The sequence below is a fragment of the Pogona vitticeps genome, chromosome 3 (genome assembly GCF_051106095.1).
Source record: "Pogona vitticeps strain Pit_001003342236 chromosome 3, PviZW2.1, whole genome shotgun sequence".
Classification (NCBI taxonomy): Eukaryota; Metazoa; Chordata; class Lepidosauria; order Squamata; family Agamidae; genus Pogona; species Pogona vitticeps.
Genome location: NC_135785.1, coordinates 175393983 through 175414321, shown reverse-complemented (window position 1 = coordinate 175414321; position 20339 = coordinate 175393983). Strand labels below are relative to the sequence as shown.

General features: G+C 40.4%; 2 protein-coding genes across 5 annotated transcripts in view; both read left to right on the top strand.

Moving 5' to 3' along the window:
* HERC2 (HECT and RLD domain containing E3 ubiquitin protein ligase 2) overlaps nt 1-4987 on the top strand; it is a 129662-nt gene extending 124675 nt beyond the window's left edge. For all 4 annotated transcript variants that reach the window (XM_072994438.2, XM_072994437.2, XM_072994439.2 and 1 more), the window contains exons 90-93: nt 480-670; nt 1296-1401; nt 2865-3077; nt 4030-4987. In XM_072994438.2, the coding sequence (XP_072850539.2) occupies nt 480-670; nt 1296-1401; nt 2865-3077; nt 4030-4302 (783 nt within the window). In that variant the 3' untranslated portion in view covers nt 4303-4987. The remainder of the gene's footprint in view (nt 1-479; nt 671-1295; nt 1402-2864; nt 3078-4029) is intronic.
* A 5154-nt stretch (nt 4988-10141) lies between these two features.
* The window catches only part of OCA2 (OCA2 melanosomal transmembrane protein), a 220359-nt gene continuing 210161 nt past the window's right edge, over nt 10142-20339 (top strand). The window contains exon 1 of the mRNA XM_020796810.3: nt 10142-18596. The gene's annotated coding sequence lies outside the window, so the exon portion shown is untranslated. The remainder of the gene's footprint in view (nt 18597-20339) is intronic.

Genomic DNA, 20339 nt, shown 5'->3' with positions numbered 1-20339 from the left:
TTTATATGTACTGCCTGATTGGCTACGAAGTAATAAAGCATTCATTCATATTCATAAGGGCTACCCTGGTGTTTAAAAACTGCATTTTTATATATGTATACAGATTGATTGAATGCCGGTGACAGTCTATATTCTGATTCTCTCCACAGTTTTTCTCAAAAACTCAGAAAGCTCTGTTACAGGTTTTTAATTAGCTTTAAAAAGCAAAATTCTGAGCTAAATCCAGTGTTAGGCCTTAGAATAGACTCATTGAAATAAATAGGATGTAAGTGAATTGTGACTAAGAAGTCCCTTTCACTTCAGTGGTCTAGTCTAGATAAGATCCGTTTTTAATTCAGTCCGCTGCTGCCTGTCTTAAGCATGTGTACATCCTTGCAGAACTTTCATACTGTTAGTGAAGTACTCATACATTTTCTGTGTTAAAATGTACCAGTATTCTACAGAAAGGGCCTTACTTGGATCTGTTTCATGTTTGAAAGGTTGATAAGGATTTTATTCCCGGGCTCATGTACATCCGAGACAATGAAGCTACTTCTGAAGAATTTGAAGCCATGAGTCTGCCTTTTACAGTGCCAAATGCAAGTGGCCAAGACATCCAGCTGAGTTCCAAATATGCCCATATTACACTGGATAATCGAGCTGAGTATGTAAGGCTGGCAATAAACTACAGGTTAGTGAACAGCAGTATCCTGTTTATAGTACAGTCTTGTTTAGGGAAACGCTTTGTGGCTTTGCTTCGTTTTCAGTGGTTTCCATGAAAAACAGCCCTTAGGACCATTTCATGATCTCTGTGGGAGTCAGAAAGGTCTCTGATTGGGGGGGGGGGGGTAAAATGTCAAGAGGCAAAGCTGGCTGGGTCTTGGAAGATGGTAGGTACATGATTGTTGGGAACTAGACTGCAATTTATTCTCCTGCCTTTTTGGCAGAGCAAAGAGCTGTGGCCTTCCAGGTGTTGTTGGACTGGAACTTCCATCAGCTCTAGCAAGTTTGTCAATAAGGAGGGATCATGGGATTGTAGTCTGACAATAGCTGAAAGGTCATAATTGCTCAACTCTTTCTAAAAGGTTTTGAGGAAAAAAATATTCTGTGATCCCTTGCGTCATCTCCAGAGCCCTGGCTGTGAATTAAATAGCCATACAATTCTGGACCATTTTATCATGACAATTTATATCAGAATTCTGTTGCAAGAAATCTCAAAGGCTAGGGAAAAGACTCTCAGATCTGTGTGTAGATCCATATTACTGCCTGTTGTATCAGTGATGTTCTTTCACTGGAAAATGTTTGGCTTGTTGCAGACTTCATGAATTTGATGAACAAGTTGCTGCAGTTCGTGAAGGAATGGCCCGCGTTGTCCCTGTTCCTCTTCTTTCACTTTTCACAGGATATGAACTGGAAACAATGGTATGTAGGGAGCAGCTGTTGTTTGTGTTGATTCATTTAGCAAAATAAACAAAAAAGAAAAAAGTAATATATATTTGTATGTGAGCATACACTTGAAAGATTCTGTAACTATTTAGTGTAAGAGCGTTACTGACAGTTATGCCTCGTTATTGGCAAATGGTTAAGATTACCCCAAGTTACATAATTGACCTATGAAAAAGCATTTTAAAATGTGGATTAAATTTAGGACCAGATGTTTCACCTGCGGGGAGACTACTATTAGCTGCTGCCATATAATATGGACAGCAGAGTAGTTGATTAGCTGAGACATCTTTTACACTGCCCGACTGTCATGGACACTGTACATTTCAAAATACTGAATTACTGTTCTGTGCCCATTTGGCTACAGGTATTCCGCTCATCACCCCAAATTCTTTTTATTTTGCTCCCAATGCCCATTGCCTTGTTCCTAAAGTTGCTGTTTGGGTATATTTCATATGTATAAGATCCTGCTTCACACTTATCTGGTTCATTTTTGTCTCTATCCATGCTTCTCATCATTTGTCCTCTTCCCCCCCCCCCTCCGGTGTATGTATTTGTGTGTGTGAATGAAATATATATTTCCCACTATCTTTCCTTGCCATCCCCTTTGGTGAGCCTCTTTCACTTCTGCTTTGTTTCCTTTCCCTTTTGTGGAGATGTTTCTCTGCCTCTTTCAATAGACAAGTCTCTGCCTCGTCTGATCAGATGATGCCCCTCCCAACCATTGTTTTCTATTTAAGACCCACCATTTCAATGCTGAATTCACACACCATTTTTGGCAAAAGCACCCATAATTTTCAGTGCTAGATATCCAGTTTATTGACTGTTGATGGATAGAAGCAGAGAAGCAAAAATGAATAAGGAAAGACTGTTTTGATTTAGGAATAGATGTTATTCATTAGCAGCAAACTGCAGTCTGCACATCTGGATTAACAGTAAACAAATATATTTTTTTTGGACTTATATACCGCCCCATAGTGCTACAAGCACTCTCCGGGCAGTTTACAATTTAATTATACAGGCTACACATTGCCCCCCCAGCAAGCTGGGTACTCATTTTACCGACCTCGGAAGGATAGAAGGCTGAGTCGACCTTGAGCTGGCTACCTGGGATTTGAACCGCAGGTCGTGAGCACAGTTTTAGCTGCAGGACAGCGTTTTAACCACTGCACCACAAGTTTATTTCTCTGAATCCAAGGCTATGTGAAGTGTGGGCATTATATGTAGCCCAAATCAAGAAGCATAAGCACATCTAAACTTACAGTGTCACAGTAGGCAAGTCCCAGGTTTCTAATGGGTCTCCAGTACTAGCACGTAGCTTTTAAATACATCCCTGTTAGCAAGCAAAAGTGATGATAATGTTGCATGTGAAAAACTGCTTAAATGTTATGAAAATTAAAAACAAATTTCAACAGCATCTTCCTATTTTTGGTCTCCTCCAGGTGTGTGGGAGCCCAGATATCCCTCTTCACCTTCTGAAATCTGTGGCCACATATAAAGGGATTGAGCCCACTGCTCCTCTTATTCAGTGGTTTTGGGAAGTAATGGAATCCTTTTCCAACACAGAACGTTCTCTGTTTCTACGCTTTGTATGGGGCAGGACCAGGCTCCCTAGAACCATTGCAGATTTCAGAGGCAGGGACTTTGTCATCCAGGTGAGAATTGCAGAGCTGCAGGATAAGTAGGTTGTGACTATTTTGAATTAGCTTCCAAATCGGAATACTATGTGTTTTAATAAAATACTGCAAGCAATTGGTTTAAAAATAAATAAATAAATAAACATCAGGGGATTATGCAGCAGGAAATGCTTATGTGTGTGTGGAATATTCAGAGAAGCAAGTAGAAAACTCCACCGTATGCTAAATGCATATTCTTAAGATTTTCCGTAAATATTTGTATCTCCAGAAATATTCTTGCCATAGTTGTTTTCTCTTTTCCATATAGCTGCTGTTTTATGTAGTCAGAATGTATTAGCTTGTTCTAAAATTATTGTACAATGCATTACTTGTGACTGCAGCATTAAAAGTTTTTTCTTGATCTTATGATCTTCCTACTGAATTAGGTGACTGTGTTTTCACTGAGAAACAGTAGCCTACTTTGAGGTGAACTAAAAAATAAATATTATTATTAAGGATTATTTCTTCTAGTATTAAAGGCTTGAAGCAGCTAATAAAAAGGCAGAAAGATTGTTAGATGATTTCAGCAGAACCTATAACAAAACAGTAACCATTGTTTTAGAACAAGAAATGTAAGCAGAATTTCTAAAGATTCTTAATGTATATATATTATATATCAGACAGAATTTCATGGTTTGTGGTCAAAGATTTTCACACATGTAGAAAATCAATAAAAAGCAAGGTAAGTCTCATTCTGAATTAAAAGAACATCAGTGAAATGTAAATAGTAAGAGAGCTACTTAGAAAGAAAGATCAAGGTTGCAATCCTGTACCCATTTGCCTTGAAGTAAACTGTGTCAATGAGGCTTAAATTTTGAGTAAGCCTACATAGGATTCCACAATAAAAATGTTTGGTATTATATGATATGTATATAATGTTTGTATTGGATGGTTCACTTCCTATGTTTTTTCTTTTTTTTTTTCTTAACAGGTTCTGGATAAATACAATCCACCAGACCATTTTCTTCCTGAGTCCTATACATGCTTCTTTCTGCTGAAGTTGCCTAGGTATTCTTGCAAACAGGTGCTAGAAGAAAAACTGAAATATGCCATCCATTTCTGTAAGTCTATAGACACTGATGACTACGCTCGAATAGCACTGACGGGAGAGCCCACGGCCGATGACAGCAGCGATGACTCCGACAATGAGGACGCAGATTCTTTTGCTTCTGATTCTACCCAGGACTATTTGACTGGCCACTGAGAAGGAATGCCCATGGCAAAGGATTTGAGACTGCAAGCCCTGAGGCAAATCGCCACAAAAGTAGCACTTGAGCAGAGGACTGTTTAGTGAGCAGGATACAAAGGCATGTAATGAGAGGACTGCTAATTATTATTGAATGTGGGGAGCTTGCATTACTCATGGTAGGAATAATGGCTGCTAACTGACGTATCTTTCTGTAGAGTAAGCGGGTGCCATATATGGGCATTTCAACATCTATTTTGATAGCTGAGGGTTCCCTTCTCCCCCTTTTATGCTGCACTGCAGGTAGAACTTTGTGTTTACTGATGTGTTGTAAATGTTTATAAAATATTGGTAGTGTGGAATTTAAGAAACTGAGATCTTTTAAATTGTGGGTGCAATAGATTTTTCCCTCCAAATTAAGTGTTGTGTTCTTTGCATCTTCTTGATTGTATATTGGAACTACTGTGCAATGACTGAATAGTATTATAAATATTTCAATTAACTTTACTAGCTGTTTTGTTTATTAAAAAAAACTTTTTGGAACACTCAGTTATCAGTATTCCTTACATTCATCACTAGATAACTAACCCAGTACTTCATTACGATCACTCTACCCTGCAATGTCGGGAAATATACTGTACATAACTGTGCCATGTATATGCAAAAACTATAATTTCCCTCTGAATAAAACATCTGTCACAAACAGTTTGGTAGGGCTTTTTATGGTAAGAAATCTTCCAAGGAATTTTGTGGCTTCCCAGCTTCTGATGGATAACTAGGTTGACTGTATCAAGTAAATATTGTTGTTTATCTGAGATAATAGCATCGGATTTATTCGTTTGTTACCTCTCAGGCCAAGTTTTGTTTTTGGTTTTAGATACTGTATTGGGGACCTTTACCCTGTTTTCCTATCATTGCTCCATTTGTTTTCATTATTTCTAATGGAATTGGGCAGGGGGAGAGCTGTTCATTGGCATTGCCGTCAGAAAGCCTGTTCTGTCAGGCAGCATTCCCCTCATGTATAAGTACCCAAACAACATTCCCCTCATGGTATGTGCATTATGTGCATACTACATCAAGTTTTATTCAGGTAAGCAAATGGATATGTTGCAATGATTTAATATACTGTATATATATTAGTCTGACACATCCCACTCACATGATGATCTCTTTGCTTGCTATCATGCAGTGCTTCAGAGCAGTCAGAAGAGTAATCAGCTGGTATTTCTGAATCCACACTTTTCACTCACAGTTCCTCTGAATTTTATACTGTTAGAATATTTGTGGCGAAGAGGAATGCTGTTCTGATGAAATGGCCTATTGTTCTGTTTAACTTTATTCCATAAAGAGTCCCTTCATTCTGACCATTCTTTTGGAATAAGGTTGATCAGGAGTCCCAATACGATCTGCCTGGTAGGAGAATATGGCAGTTGTATTCTGGAGGATCAAGAAAGTGAGTGATGGATTTTAACAGTGCCACCTACTGTGTTGCTCTTGCTTGTCACTGTGTCCCCAGCAAGCATCAGTAACTTGGCCTATTGGTCTAATTAACTCTGTAGGTGCTAACAAAATGGTGCTTAAGGCAGGTTGATGGTAAAGGTAAAGGTTCCCCTTGACAATTTTTGTCCAGTCGTGTTCAACTCTAGGAGGCGGTGCTCATCCCCGTTTCCAAGCCATAGAACCAGCGTTTGTCCGAAGACAATCTTCCGTGGTCACATGGCCAGTGCGACTTAGACACGGAACGCTGTTGCCTTCCCACCGAGGTGGTCCCTATTTATCTACTTGCATTTGCATGCTTTTGAACCGCTAGGTTGGCGGGAGCTGGGACAAGCGACAGGCGCTCCGTCACGTGGATTCGAACTTACAGCTGAAGATCTACAGATCTTACAGCACAGAGGCTTCTGCGGATTAGCCCACAGCGCCACCACGTCCCCAAGGCAGGTTGACGAACATAGGTTAAATGTAATTGAGAACGAACTTAAGATGTATTGAAACTGCAGAATTTGTTAATGGAATAAGGCTTTTTGGCCACCCCACCTACCCTCACTGCTTTTTTGGAAGGAGCTGGTTTGAATTGTAAGAACATAATATATGTGTGCATGCTCATGTGTACACAGAGAGCCCAGTACAATTTACTTAATAGACAAAATCCTGTTGCTTAGTGTAGGAAATCACTAATGGGCCCATTAAACCGAAGGGGATTTAGCAAGTCAGCTCCTCTGTAAGTTCCATTGATTCAGATGGACCTAACTGCAACTTACTGTGCTAGAGTAAGAGTAGGCCCATCTGAATCAATGGAATTTACAGAGGGGTTGATCATTAAATTTCCATTGTTTCAATGGGCCTACTGTAGAGTGATTTATTATGCCAAATAATAGGATTTTGGCTGGCATTTGTCAAAAGTCATAGTTGTAATTCATTTTATCTAAAACTACCTCAAAGGGAAAAAAATACTGGGTCAATTAAACTCAACAGAGTTGGAAAATTAAAAAGAGTCCCTTGATTATTTCAAAAGCAGAATAGTATATTAATCTTGGGAAGACTTCCTCTTTTCATTCTTAGAATGTGTCTTATCTTAAAGTAAGCAAACTGCCTTATCGTATTCCAAAAGGTTAATCCTTAATTTGGGTTCACTGACAAAGTTCTGCTCTAATAATTCCTGCCTTGTTCACTCCTGGCACATGACAATGGGTTCCTTAAGAACTTCTTTAAAGTTTGTTTATCAGTGCCTATCCTTTCATTTATCTCTGTATTAGGATTATTTTTTAAGAAGTGGGTCCTGTTATTTCTGGGCTGACTGAAGTGATACAGTAAAATTTCCATTAACAATCTGAGATTAACGCATTCTTGCCTCATATTTTGATATTTGGCCAAGCAGTGCAAGTCCCCTGTGTTCACTATAAGGGTAAATTCCTTTGGTTTTTCCATTGCATAAACTTAACAAAGAAATACAATGCCTGCTCAGTTTCAGAGTTGAAAAGAAACCTTCTGAGCCTTAACATTTGGAAGACCTGTTTCTTTTTTTGAAAAAAAATCAAAGTCGTACTGGATGTTCATTGGAAACAATACCCCAAAGAGAGATAAATTAATACATGGTAGCTTTCTGTTCAGGAGGAACACTGACATTGGAAGCAGTTGATAAACGTCACTCTTATTGCCTTGCTGAATTAACCCAAAGATCCATCTGACAGCTGAAAAAGTCACTGGTGGTGGACAGTAGTTATAGACATTGAATGTATTTACAGTGGTGCCTCGCATTACGACGTTAATTCGTTCCAGCAAAATCGCTGTAGAACGAAAACGTAATGTGAAAATAAAAAGCTCATTGAAATGCATTGGAACCCCTTCAATGCATTCCAATGGGCTGGAAACTCACAGTCCAGTGAAGATCCTCCATAGGGCGGCCATTTTCGGTGGCTGTCTTGTAAGGAATCCGTCCCAGAAAACAGCGGGGAACCATTTTATTTACCTGATGGCCATTTTGAAACCTCCAATCAGCTGTTGGAAAATCGTTGTTTTGTGAAGAATCGTTTCCCGAAGCAGGGAACCAATCATCGTAAAACGAAAAAACCCTATTCAGATCATCGTTTTGCAATCGCAAAAATGTCATAATGCGGTTTTGTCGTAATGCGGGGCAATCGTATAGCGGGGCACGACTGTACTATATTTACTGTACTGTATTGTTTATAGACTTCTTTTAAGAGATTTTGACTTTTTAACAAACCTGTCAGGTAAGTCTTTTTAATATTACCCCTTTGTGGCATCCTGCTAGAGCAGTGGTCCCCAACCGTTTTTGGTCTGCGGACTGGCTGGGGAAGGCGGGGCACCGCTCGCACGGAGAAGTCCTCTCTTTTGCATGAGAGTGTGCATGCTTGTGCTCATGCACAAATGGCGGTGTGGCGCTCGCACGGGTGTGCTGGAGTGTGCGTGCAGCCGCAAATGGGCTGTGCAGGGGTGAGTGTGTGCTGGGGGGCGGAAGGTCTGTCTTGGTGGCCTGGTCCAGCTTAGCCCATGGACTGGCACCAGGCTGTGGACCAGGGTTTGGGGACCTAGAGAACTCAGTTGGACCATGTAGCCATGTTGACGCCAGAAACAAATTATACCCCTATGACATCTTCTCAACTTAAAATGCTGACCATTTCTGCAAGTGGACTTGTTAGCTGCAGTTTGTAGGTCTGAGCTTCATTTGGATACTGGAGGTGAACTCATGAAGTGCTGCAGGCAGAACCCCTAGTTTGTTGACCAGGTGATTGTGGGCAAATACACACCCATGGCATCTGTACAAAGCCAAGGCAGAAGCCTGACATTCCGTGTCCTTGTTCCCTTCTGAGCCTGAAGAGGCCTACAGTACAATAGTCTAAGTAACTTATTGAGGTACATCCTAACAACAGCTTTTTTCTTCCTTTGACGAGATCAGCATATAGACAGAAATGAGTGTGTTGTATTGGTTCCTGTATACCTGCATTTGTCAGGCTTGCTTTCTCACCCATGCCCCCAGGAGTTTTAAGATTGAACAGTCAGAATGTTTCATGGTCTTAAGCTGTTGAAAAACCAGGTTGCTTTGTTGGGTGTGATGGTAAAAAGAGGTGTTATCAGAATCCCAGGAAGGGATAATCAGTTTCTTTTTTTGCAGTTCCTCATACTGATTGTAGGTGTGTTGTTTAGTGGATTGAAGCACCTGGCAGCCAGGTTAAGGGGCCAGGGTTTCAAATCCTCACTCTGCCTCCGGGGAAAGGGGCCAGTGGAGATCACCTGGAGTGTGTGTGGATGATGAAATGACATGTCTGGCCACCTGTGTGGCCTTGTGGAAGCAACACAGTTCCATAGTGCCAGCAGAAGGAGCGACTAATAAACCACTTGTGAGTACATTATACCTAGAAAACCTTGGGAATGTTAGCATAAGTCAGAATTGACTGAACAACACTGTATATAAATTTTATGGGTAATTGTTGTTGTTTGGTAACTCATTTGAGCACTGAATTCAGAATGATACTTGGTACACATGTACAGGACACCATTCTGCATTCCAAGATTGAACACTTAAAATCTGTTAGCAAAGAGGGAAAGAAATACTAAATATAGTTTGAGGTAATATTTATATGTGATTTCTATAACTATGTTTTTAGCAGTCATACATTAACAGGTACTCTGAAAGGATGCAGCAAAGAGATATAAGGTGCAGGAACATTGTGTTTTATTCAGTTTCCCCCCACTCCAACAGCTTATGTTTTGACCTAGTCATTCTGCCTCTCACTGAATTAAGAACTGGTGTTTTTCCTTTAGGATTGTGTCTTACCACACCACACACACCATAAAGACCACTGTTAATTATTGTTAACCTGCAGAGGTGGGATTTTCACTCAACCCCAGTTCTTTGTCCTTTTAACAAGCCTATTCAGACCAGGGGAAAGTGAAACCAACTGGAAGATATATCAGGGATCTCCTCAGACTGAAGAAGCTACTTGGATGAGTAGCAAAACATTTCAGCCTAATAAGAAAGAAGTCCAGTTGCCATGACTCAACTTCCAGGTAGATGAAAGTGGTGTTTCTTTAAGAGGGTGTGTGTGTGTGTGTGTGTGTGTGTGTGTGTGTGTGTGTGTGTGTGTGTGTGTGTGTGTGTGTGTGTGTGTGTGTGTGTGTGTGTGTGTGTGTGTGTGTGTGTGTGTGTGTGTGTGTGTGTGTGTGTGTGTGTGTGTGTATATATATATATATATATATATATATATATATATATATATATATATATATATATATATATATATATATATATATAAAAGGGATTTTTTTATATATATAAAATCCCTTGGAACCTTTAAGGCAATATATTCTCATTTGCCTAAAATGAAGAAAGAAGAACTATTTAAGAGAAGCTGATACTAAAGAGACAGTGAATGGGATTGTCTTGGTCACATCTGTATATTGGGTTGGATATGGGATGAACTGATACCCAATGTGTAATGGATAGAGTGACAGACTGGGACCCAGGAGGCCTGGGTTCAAGATCCTGCTCGGCTATGGCACCTCACTGGGGAATGTGGATCTGGTAAAACCATTCCTTAGATATCTCACCATGAGAACTCCATGAGAGTTGCTATAAGTTGGTTCTGACTTGGCAGCACATAATAGCGTACATAGAATATAGGTTAGATCTCACTTGAATTTAGGTCCTATTATAATGAATGTGGTATGTTAGAACATTTTGCCACACAACCCCCCCAAGAGAGTTTGAACAGAAAGTTTGGGGGAATTGTTGGAATCTTCCCAGAGATTGGGGAAATAATGGAAATCAAAGGAGGATTATTAGTGGAGGATGCCAGATTTAGAGTCTTTATAAAATGTATTGAATGGCATAGAAAAATCCTCCATTGAAACTATTAGTTGTGACTTAAGCCCCATTGACTCATTCAGGCTTGATTGAAGGACCAAGGACAGTTCAATCTGTATATCTGCTCAGAAGTAAGTCCTGTTGAGTCCAGTAAGACCAACTGTCTAGAAAGTGTATATAGATTTGCAGTCTTAACTTGTATGTGATCTGTCATTATTTTATTGTGAGCTAACCTTAGACTATTTATATAGAAGCTTAGCATAAGAAATCAAATAAATAAAGATACAGGGCCCACATGTCCAAGATGAAACACTTTTTGTTTAAGTCCAGTGCAGGTGGGTGTGCATACTGTTGCCATCTCTCCCCCTCAGATCTCCAGGAAAGCTGCCACCTCTTTGAAGGGCCACAACATGCTGCAGCCCTAGATCAGATATTCTCCATGAGGAAACACTGCCAATCTGGATGTGCAACTTTAATTACAGGTTTAATAAAAGGGAATTGCATCTCTGCATGTCTGAACAAAGACTCAGTGCTTGGACCTCACACTATACTTCCAACGATGAAGCCTTAAACTGAATTAGTTTCATGATGAATGAACAGACAGGTTGATTGAGGAAGGAGCAAATGGAGGTTGGCAAATGAGGTGGAAAAGAGCAGGCAGACAGGGGTGGGCTTTTATCACCTGAAAATGAGACATAAAGAACTGGAGCAGAAAATAATGGACCGGGTGCCATTTTGAGCCACGGTAGGGCTTGACACCATGTACTATGACAGAAGTTGCTGCAGGACCTACTGCATATCTGCTAGATAACTCAGTGGTTTAAATTGGGCTGGGGAGCTAGAGTTTGGGAGTTCAATTCCCAGTTTGACTCTTTCACAGGGGCTGGATTTGATGATCCATAGGGTCCCTTGCATCTCAGTAGTTCTAAGATGATGATGATTCATAGGATGACATGGCATACCAGGTAGTAAAAGCAATGCTAACTTCATGTTGGTGTGCATCCACAGATCAGTGAACAGCATAATGTGGCAAAGAAGCTAATTTAATTCAAGGCTTCATTTCAGAATACTAGTGTGAGGTGAGAGCAATGTTACTTGCCACTTTATTCTGTTTTGGCCAGACCTCACATGGAATGCTATGTCCAGTTCTGGGCACTATAGTGTAAGAAGGATGTCATCGAATTGAGATGTTTCCAGAGGAGGGCAAGAAGGATGATAAAGGTCTAGAAGCAAGCCCTATGCGGAGTGGATGAAGGAACTGACCATGTTTAGCTTGGAGAAGAGAACACTGAGAGGCAAATTGGTTGTTGTCGTTTAGTCATGTCCGACTCTTCATGACCCCATGGACCAGAGCATGCCAGGCCCTCCTGTCTTCCACTGACTCTCTGAGTTGGATCAAATTCATGTTGGTAGCTTCAATGGCGCTGTCCAACCATCTCATCCTCTGTCATCCCCTTCTCCTCCTGCCTTCACACTTTCCCAACATCAGCATCTTTTCCAGGGAATCTTCTCTTCTCATGAGATGGCCAAAGTATTGGAGCCTCAGCTTCAGGATCTGTCCTTCCAGTGAGCACTCAGGGTTGATTTCCTTCAGAATGGATAGGTTTGTTCTCCTTGCAGTCCAGGGGACTCTCAAGAGCCTCCTCCAGCAACACAATTCAAAAGCATCAATTCTTCAGCGGTCAGCTTTCTTTATGGTCCAGCTCTCACTTCCGTACATCACTGCAGGAAAAACCATAGCTTTGACTATTCGGACTTTTGTTGGCAAGGTGATGTCTCTGCTTTTTAAGATGCTGTCGAGGTTTGTCATTGCTTTCCTCAGTGGCCATGATCTTAGGGTTTGTTTGTTTTTTTTGATGTTGAGCTTCAGACCATTTTTTGCGCTCTCCTCTTTCACCCTCATTACATGGTTCCTTAATTCCTCCTCACTTTCTGCCGTCAGAGTGGTATCATCTGCATATCGGAGATTGTTGATATTTCTTCCAGTAATCTTAATTCCGGTTTGGGATTCCTCCAGTCCTGCCTTTCGCATGATGTATTCTGCATATCGGTTAAATAAGCAGGGACACAATATACAACCTTGTCGTACTCCTTTCCCAATTTCGAACCAATCAGTTGTTCCATATCCAGTTCTAACTGTTGCTTCCTATCCCACATATAGATTTCTCAAGAGATAGATAAGGTGGTCAGGCACTCCCATTTCTTTAAGAACTTGCCATAGTTTGCTGTGGTCCACACAGTCAAAGGCTTTTGCATAGTCAATGAAACAGAAGTAGATGTTTTTCTGGAACTCTCTGGCTTTCTCCATAATCCAGCGCATGTTAGCAATTTGGTCTCTAGTTCCTCTGCTCCTTCGAAATCCAGCTTGTACTTCTCGGAGTTCTTGGTCCACATACTGCTGAAGCCTACCTTGTAGGATTTTGAGCATAACCTTGCTAGTGTGTGAAATAAGTGCAATTGTATGGTAGTTGGAGCATTCTTTGGCACTGCCCATCTTTGGGATTGGGATGTAGACTGATCTTTTCCAATCCTCTGGCTACTGCTGAGTTTTCCAAACTTGCTGGCATATTGAGTGTAGCACCTTAATAGTGTCATCTTTTAAGATTTTAAATAGTTCAACTGGAATGCCATCACCTCCACTGGCCTTGTTGTTAGCCATGCTTTCTAAGGCCCACTTGACTTCACTCTCTAGGATGTCTGGCTCAAGGTCAGCAACCACACTCTCTGGGTTGTCTGGGACATCCAGATCTTTCTGGTGTAATTCCTCTGTGTATTCTTGCCACCTCTTCTTGCTGTCTTCTGCTTCTGTTAGGTCCCTCCCATTTTTGTCCTTTATCTTGTCCATCTTTGCACAAAAGGTTCCTTTAATATCTCCGATTTTCCTGAACAGATCTCTGGTTTTTTCTCTTCTATTATTTTCCTCCATTTCTTTGCATTGTTCATTCAAATTGGTAGTCACCTTTAAATATTTGAAAGGCTGTCACATGGAAGATGGAACAAGCTTGTTTTCCATAGCTCCAGACCTGAAGCAATGAATTTAAATTATGGAAAAGAAGACTTTGCATAACCTTTAGGAATAACATATTGACAATAAGAGCTCTTTTAAAAATGGAATGGACTGCCTCAGAAGGTATAATACTGTCCTTCACTGGAGATTTTTAAACAAAGAATAGGTGGCTACCCTTTAGGCATGACTTAGCGGTTGATATCCTGCTTTGGCAACTGGTTGAACTTAATTACAATTTTATATTTTTTGAGAAGGAGAACCAAGATACTAAAAGCTCTGGAAATCAAACTATGAGGAGTAGTTGAGGGATTTGGACATATTTAGACTGGAGAAGATTAAATATGATATTTTTGTTGTTACAGTCCATCAAGTTGCTTCTGACTTATTTTGACCCAATGAATGAGTGATCTCCAAAATGCCCTGTCCTCAACAGCACTCCTCAGCTCCTGTAAACTCAAACCTGTGCATTCCTTTATGGCGTCAATCCATCTCATATCTGGTCATCTTCATTTCCTGCTTCTTTCAACTTTCCTAGTATTGTTTTCTTTTCCAGATAGCCTTGCTTTTCTCATAATGTGCCCAAAGTATGGCAGCCTTGGTTTTGTAATTTTTGCCTCTAGAGAAAGTTCAGATTCAGTTTGATCTAGGGTCCACTTGTTTATCTTTCTAGCAGTCAAAGATATCCTCAAAGCTCTCTTCCAGCACCATACAGTATTTCAAAGAATTCAACTCTTTTCCTGTCAGCTTTCTTCACTGTCCAGATTTCACACCTGTACAGAGTAATCAGAAATAGAATACTGTGGATGATCTTGGGCTTGATCTCCATGTCCTTATACTTGTTTTTTTTCTAATTCCTTCATTGCTGCATTTACTTATTTTTATTTATGTATTATTGGATTTTTATCCTGCCCTTCTAGACAGGAGCCTACTCAGGGCAGCTCACAATATATTGTGCACAAAAACTACAATTAAAATCTACAATAATAATATGATCAAGATGGGAGGATAAACAACAAAAAACCAAGAAAAGTAAAAATCAAGTATTGGCAGAAGGGAAGGCCTGCCTAAAGAGCCAAGTTTTTAATTGGCTCTTGAAAACACCCAGCGAGGGTGCCAGGAGGATTTCTGGTGGCAAGCTGTTCCAAAGTCGAGGGGCCACCGCCAAGAAGGCCCGGTTTCTTGTTCTTTCTTTCTGGGCCACTCTCAGCGTCAGGCCCCTCAGCCATCTTTCCTGGCTATGGTGAGTGACTCGAGTAGATCTAGGTGGGAGAAGGCGTTCTGCCAGGTATCGAGGCCTTTCTGAGTCTCAGGCCCTGGTCACATGAGGAAAATGTTTTCTAGTTCTTCTGATACTTTCCATACCTCTGTTGTAATGAAATGTGGTCATATGGTTTATATCCCAAGACAAACATCCCGAGATGTGTTAGCAGTACCGCAATACAGATTATGCATCAGGCCAATCAAGAGCTGAAAAACACAATTTCTTCCAGAACAACCCATAATTTCTCATGATCCACATAGTCAAAGGGTTTGCTGTAGTCTATAAAGCATAAAGTGGTCATCTTCTGAATTTCTTTGATACACTCTAATAGCCAGTGGATATTTGCAGTATGGTTTCAAGTGCCTTTTCGGAATCCAGATTGAGGTGATGTGATGGGCATTGAAGATTTGGCACCCTGACCCATGGAACCGGTAGCAAGATTCTCTTCTATAGTTCCGTAAGGTAAGACCTGAACTGATGGGTTCAATTTGTAAGAAAGGATATTTCAACTTAACAATAACTGAACATCTGGAAGAATTTCTTGACAATAAGAGCTGTTTGATAATAGAACAGACTATATTGGAAACTGGTGGACTCGCCTTCATTGGAGATTTTAAACAGAGGTTGGATAGCTGTCTATCAGGGATTTCCTGCTTTGACAAAAGATTGGTACAATGATTCTTGGGAGTGTGTCCCACCTCTATGATTCTATTATACTTTGATGGTTTTGGATAAGCCCCTCTCATAGACAGTCATGTGGAATCCGTTTTACGTGCATATATTGTTCTCTCTTGAGATACAGGAATAATGAAAACATGACAGGGTCCTAGACTTGGTTTCTCTCTCCTGCCCTCACCCCCCCCCCCATGCTTTATCCCTTCTGGTTCATTGCATAGGACTCAAAGTCTGTCAGGAATGCATGCAAACCATTTTCTCCCTGACTCTGTCCACCCCCACATGCTTGTCATAAGGTAGAAACTATTTTTAAAAAAATCCTTCAGAGTGTTAAATCTGAGAAGAGTTCACACTGTGTGTGGTAACTGCCCTTTTTTTTTGCTTGCTTCACACTTTGCCATCATATCTGTACAGTCACAGAAATTCCCAGGCTCAAGGCTGGAAAATACCATTGCCTCAGTCATGAAAACAGTTGTTACCAATACTCACGTTACCTTGATTAATACGTTCTTTACTTTTTTTTTACATTAGCTGTTCCCAAACATTTTTCACACCACACCTTTTTAATTTGTAAGGCAGTGGTTTTTCAATTTGGGTCCCCAGATGTTCTTGGACTGCAACTCCTAGAAATCCTGGTCAGCACAACAAGTGGTGAAGGCTTCTGGGAATTGCAGTCTAAGAACATCTGGGGACTCTGGATTGAGAACCACCGTTTTAAGGTATCTTTATGCCTCCTCACCTCTCTTTTATCATTATCCAGATTCCCTTCTTTTAGCAGAAATGCAACACATTGATTAAAATCAAGAGCAAGCACACAAACTGAGTAAAAAAATATTTTAAACTGAAAAATGACATCATAATTCCATCAGAAAAAGCGAATGAAAAGGTAATTTCGTTTACGAAACAGTGAAAACCACCAATGATGAATTAATGTGAAGGGTGAATCTGTACCTCACAGTTTCACAATCCCTTGGAAGTCCTTCGTCACCCTCACACCTCCAAGCTTGGAGATCAGTTCTCTACTTTAGTGCTTCCCAACCTTCAGTCCCCAGCTGTTATTGCACTATAATTCCAAGAAATAATGGTCAGGAAAGCTAGTGGGGGAAAGCTTTTGTGGAGTTTGAGTTCGAGAACATCTGGGAACCCAAGGTTGGAAATCATAGCTGTATTTAACAAAGGTATGGCAATAATTCTTGAATGGATACCGTTGCTTGCTTGTTGAGAGGAAGCAGTGATGTGGAACTCATCTTCAAATGTTGGCGGACATTAATCAGTCTCATCAGTCCCAATCTGCAGGGGCACTGGTGAGAGAAGAGTTACATTCAGACATCTGGAGGTCCACAGGTTTATCATCTTTAACATCACCATGGAAGAAGATTGTGAGGCATGTCTGACAGCATCTAGTGGTCAGGTTCTGAGCTTTTGCAAGGCTAATTAACCCAACCTGCTCTCTCAAAATGAACAGAATTGTACTCAACAGTGGTGTAGTACTAAGAGCAGCTGCAGTGAATAAAGATGTCAGCACGAAAAGTCGCTTTTTTAAAGATCACAACTCCAAGATTTCCCTAGCCTGTTGGAATTTAAATTTAAAAAACAAAACCAAACCTTGTATTCTCGAAGGCTTTCATGGCCTGGATCTGATGGTTGTTGTAGGTTTTCATTTGAGGTGACTCAAATGAAAGGAAACACCTCACAGGTTGCCCTCATTTGTCTTCCTTTTCTCTAGAGCACTGGTTCTTAACCTTGGGTTACTCAGGAGTAACCTATGACTGCAACTCCCAGAAGCCTTCACCTCCAACTGTGATGACTGAGGTATCTGGGAGTTGCAGTTCAAAAGCATCTGAGTAACAAAGGTTAAGAACCACTGCTCTAGAGCAGAGGTTAACAATCTTGGGTCCCCAGATGTTCTTGGACTGCAGCTTCCAGAAGCCTTCATCACTAGCTGTGTTGGATTTCTGGGAGTTGTAGTCCAAGAACATCTAAGGCAGTGGTGTCGAACTGTGGCCCTCCAGATGTTCTTGGCCTTCAACTCCCAGAAATCCTGGCCAGCAGAGGCGGTGGTGAAGGCTTCTGGGAGTTGAAGTCCAAGAACATCTGGAGGGCCACAGTTCGACACCACTGATCTAAGGAATCAACTTTGGGAATCAATTCTCCAGAGTTTGGGAAGTTCCTTTTATTTCCATTACTTATTATAGCGGTTTTTTTAAAAAAAGTAATTCAACACCTCATGGCATTCTTTGAAAAATACCTTGAGGCGTTCTCAGTTGCTTTTGCTTCTCTTTTTTCCTTCTTCCTTTTTTTCTTGGGGGATTTTTTCTCTACCATAGATGACAATGGCATAAAACATGAAAAATTCCTGTCACAATGTTTGAAAATGCCCTTGAAAAGTAACATGTAAACATAACGAGACAAGGCTCTCGACGTATCAGGAAAGCAACTTTATTTCCAATAATTTGAAATCCAACTTCACTATCCCCCTTTTTCCTAAGAAAATAATGTGTTAGAGATAACTGTTACTAGAAACCTAACATTTTGAAATTCTGGATTTTAAAAAATGTGAATGTCTGCTATTGAAATAATTGTATTCTCTGCAGTTTTCAGTAAATTTCTTGTGTTTCTAATCACCATACTGTACATACATACTTTGGGTTTTCTTGATAGTATTAAATTAAATACCCTTTTACTTTTTTTCTCCTTTTGACCTTTCAAACAACTGAGGAGGATTAAAAAGGGCTTTGTAAATGCAATGAATACTGCTAATGGGCGTCAAAACAAGCACCAGCTTCTAAGTTGGTATCACATGATAGCAGACCTAGGAATTCTTGTTTCATTTATGAGTGCAGAGGTTGTAATGGGCACTTGTAAACTCCCAGATGCAGAATCCAGTGTCTCTGTGATTTATTCATTTAGATACAAAACCTCTCCCTTCAGGAAAAGGAGAACCATGTCTTGCTCTGTTAACTGAGGGAATTTAATTGTGATCCTTTGCTCTTCGCTTTTATTTGAGGAATATAGAGAAGACTACAAGAAACCTGCAAGACCAGGTAAAAATATCCCTTCCCCCTCGAATATACCATATCGCTCAGGGAACAAGTGGCGTATTATTTTAAAACTGAGAACACTACTCAGTGGCATTATTGGAATGGATAAAATGTGTAGACAATAGTAGTGTGTGTGATTGTAGGGTATTCTTTATGAATGTGTTTTGCATGAAAAATTATTGATTGTTATATTAAGGAAAAAAGCCATCAAAACATATTTCATTTTCTCCCATAGGAATTTGAACTTAATTTGAGAAAGTTTAGGGAGTAAATGCTCATTTCTTAGCTCTTACAATTAAGATACTTACACATGGGGGAGGAGTGGAATTATATGCCTATTTACACTTTTGACACCTTATCAGTTTATCTGGATTTAGTGGCCATATTAGTACGTTATGGTGCTTCCTTCCAAAAGATAGTATTTACTCTCCATATAATGAGATTTGCATTGGATATTAAGGCTTCCATAGGTATTTCACGTGTTGGATTTGGAAAGAAAATTAGAGGCTTGATGGTGGGTAGAACTGTGTGTGCATCACTTGAAAGTTCAAAAATATAAGTCAAATATGGCTATAGTTAGTATGCACAGTATAGTTAGTATACACTCTAATACAGTTTGTCATATAATAACTCCTCCTGCCCCACATGTCTACAGCAGGATTAGGAGAATCAACACTGAAGTAAATGTGTGTGCATGTGCGCACGCCTTGTGTTTCACCTTCGCAAAACAGTTGGCTTGAGTTATAATTGCTATAAGCTACAATATTTCGAGGATTGTAATTTAGTCCATTAAATGTTGGAGTAAAACCCAGCTTGGTGATAGACAGATTTTGAAGTTTTAATCAGCTATGACATTTTATGTAACTGTGAAATTTGGCACAACATCCGTGAGAGTGAATGGGTGCATTTACAGCAGAATGCTGCTCGGTTTGTCCGCTTGCTGGGAAGATTTTGATGTCATGCACCAAGAGCTGGTAGTGTTCATGGCCAGGCAGTGCCAGAGACTGTGTGCCTCTTATTACCTGTTTCTCACATTCCATACTTAGGCTTTTAAGAAACATTTGGTTGGCCACTGAATGCTGAATTAGTTACAAGTTTTTGTTGTGGTGCAGCACAGCTCTTCATGAGTTCTTCTGAGGGGTGACAGAGCTGGACAAGAACTTTGAAAACTTACTGGAATTGGAATTGTACTGGTGTGGCCTGGCAGTTGGGAGGTTTAAAAATGTCATAGTCCAAAAAATGTAACTTTTCCAAGCTCTGGATTGGACCTACTGTTATGCAAGTGAGGTAGCTCTGTTTGACTGCAAATGGTGGGCGTTGTGATGTGCTTATTTATAGATTTAGTTTTGGTTTTGTCTCATTTTGATTGCCACGGATGAATTAGAGGTGTTCTCTCTCTCTCCCCCCCCCCCTTTTGACTTCGTTCAGGTTAGGAAAAAAAGATGTGACGGTGGGAGGGAGGGGGGTCAGTTACTGTTGTTATCAATGTCTACCCCAGAGGGGACAACAGTTCTTTTTGTAAATGCACCACAACATGACAGAAATGAGTTTTGGGATGAGGTGAGGTAGTTTCATGAGAGGACAGATTAATTATGGCAACACTTCTGGAAAAGTACCCCTCCTATTGTGCTTCAGACTGCGTGAGAATCATGCCTACTATACCCACATGCATGTCATGAGTAGTGGAGAGTTTCCAGAGGAGACCTCGTTGGGATTCCAGCAAGTCAAGCCTCTGTACTGGATTTG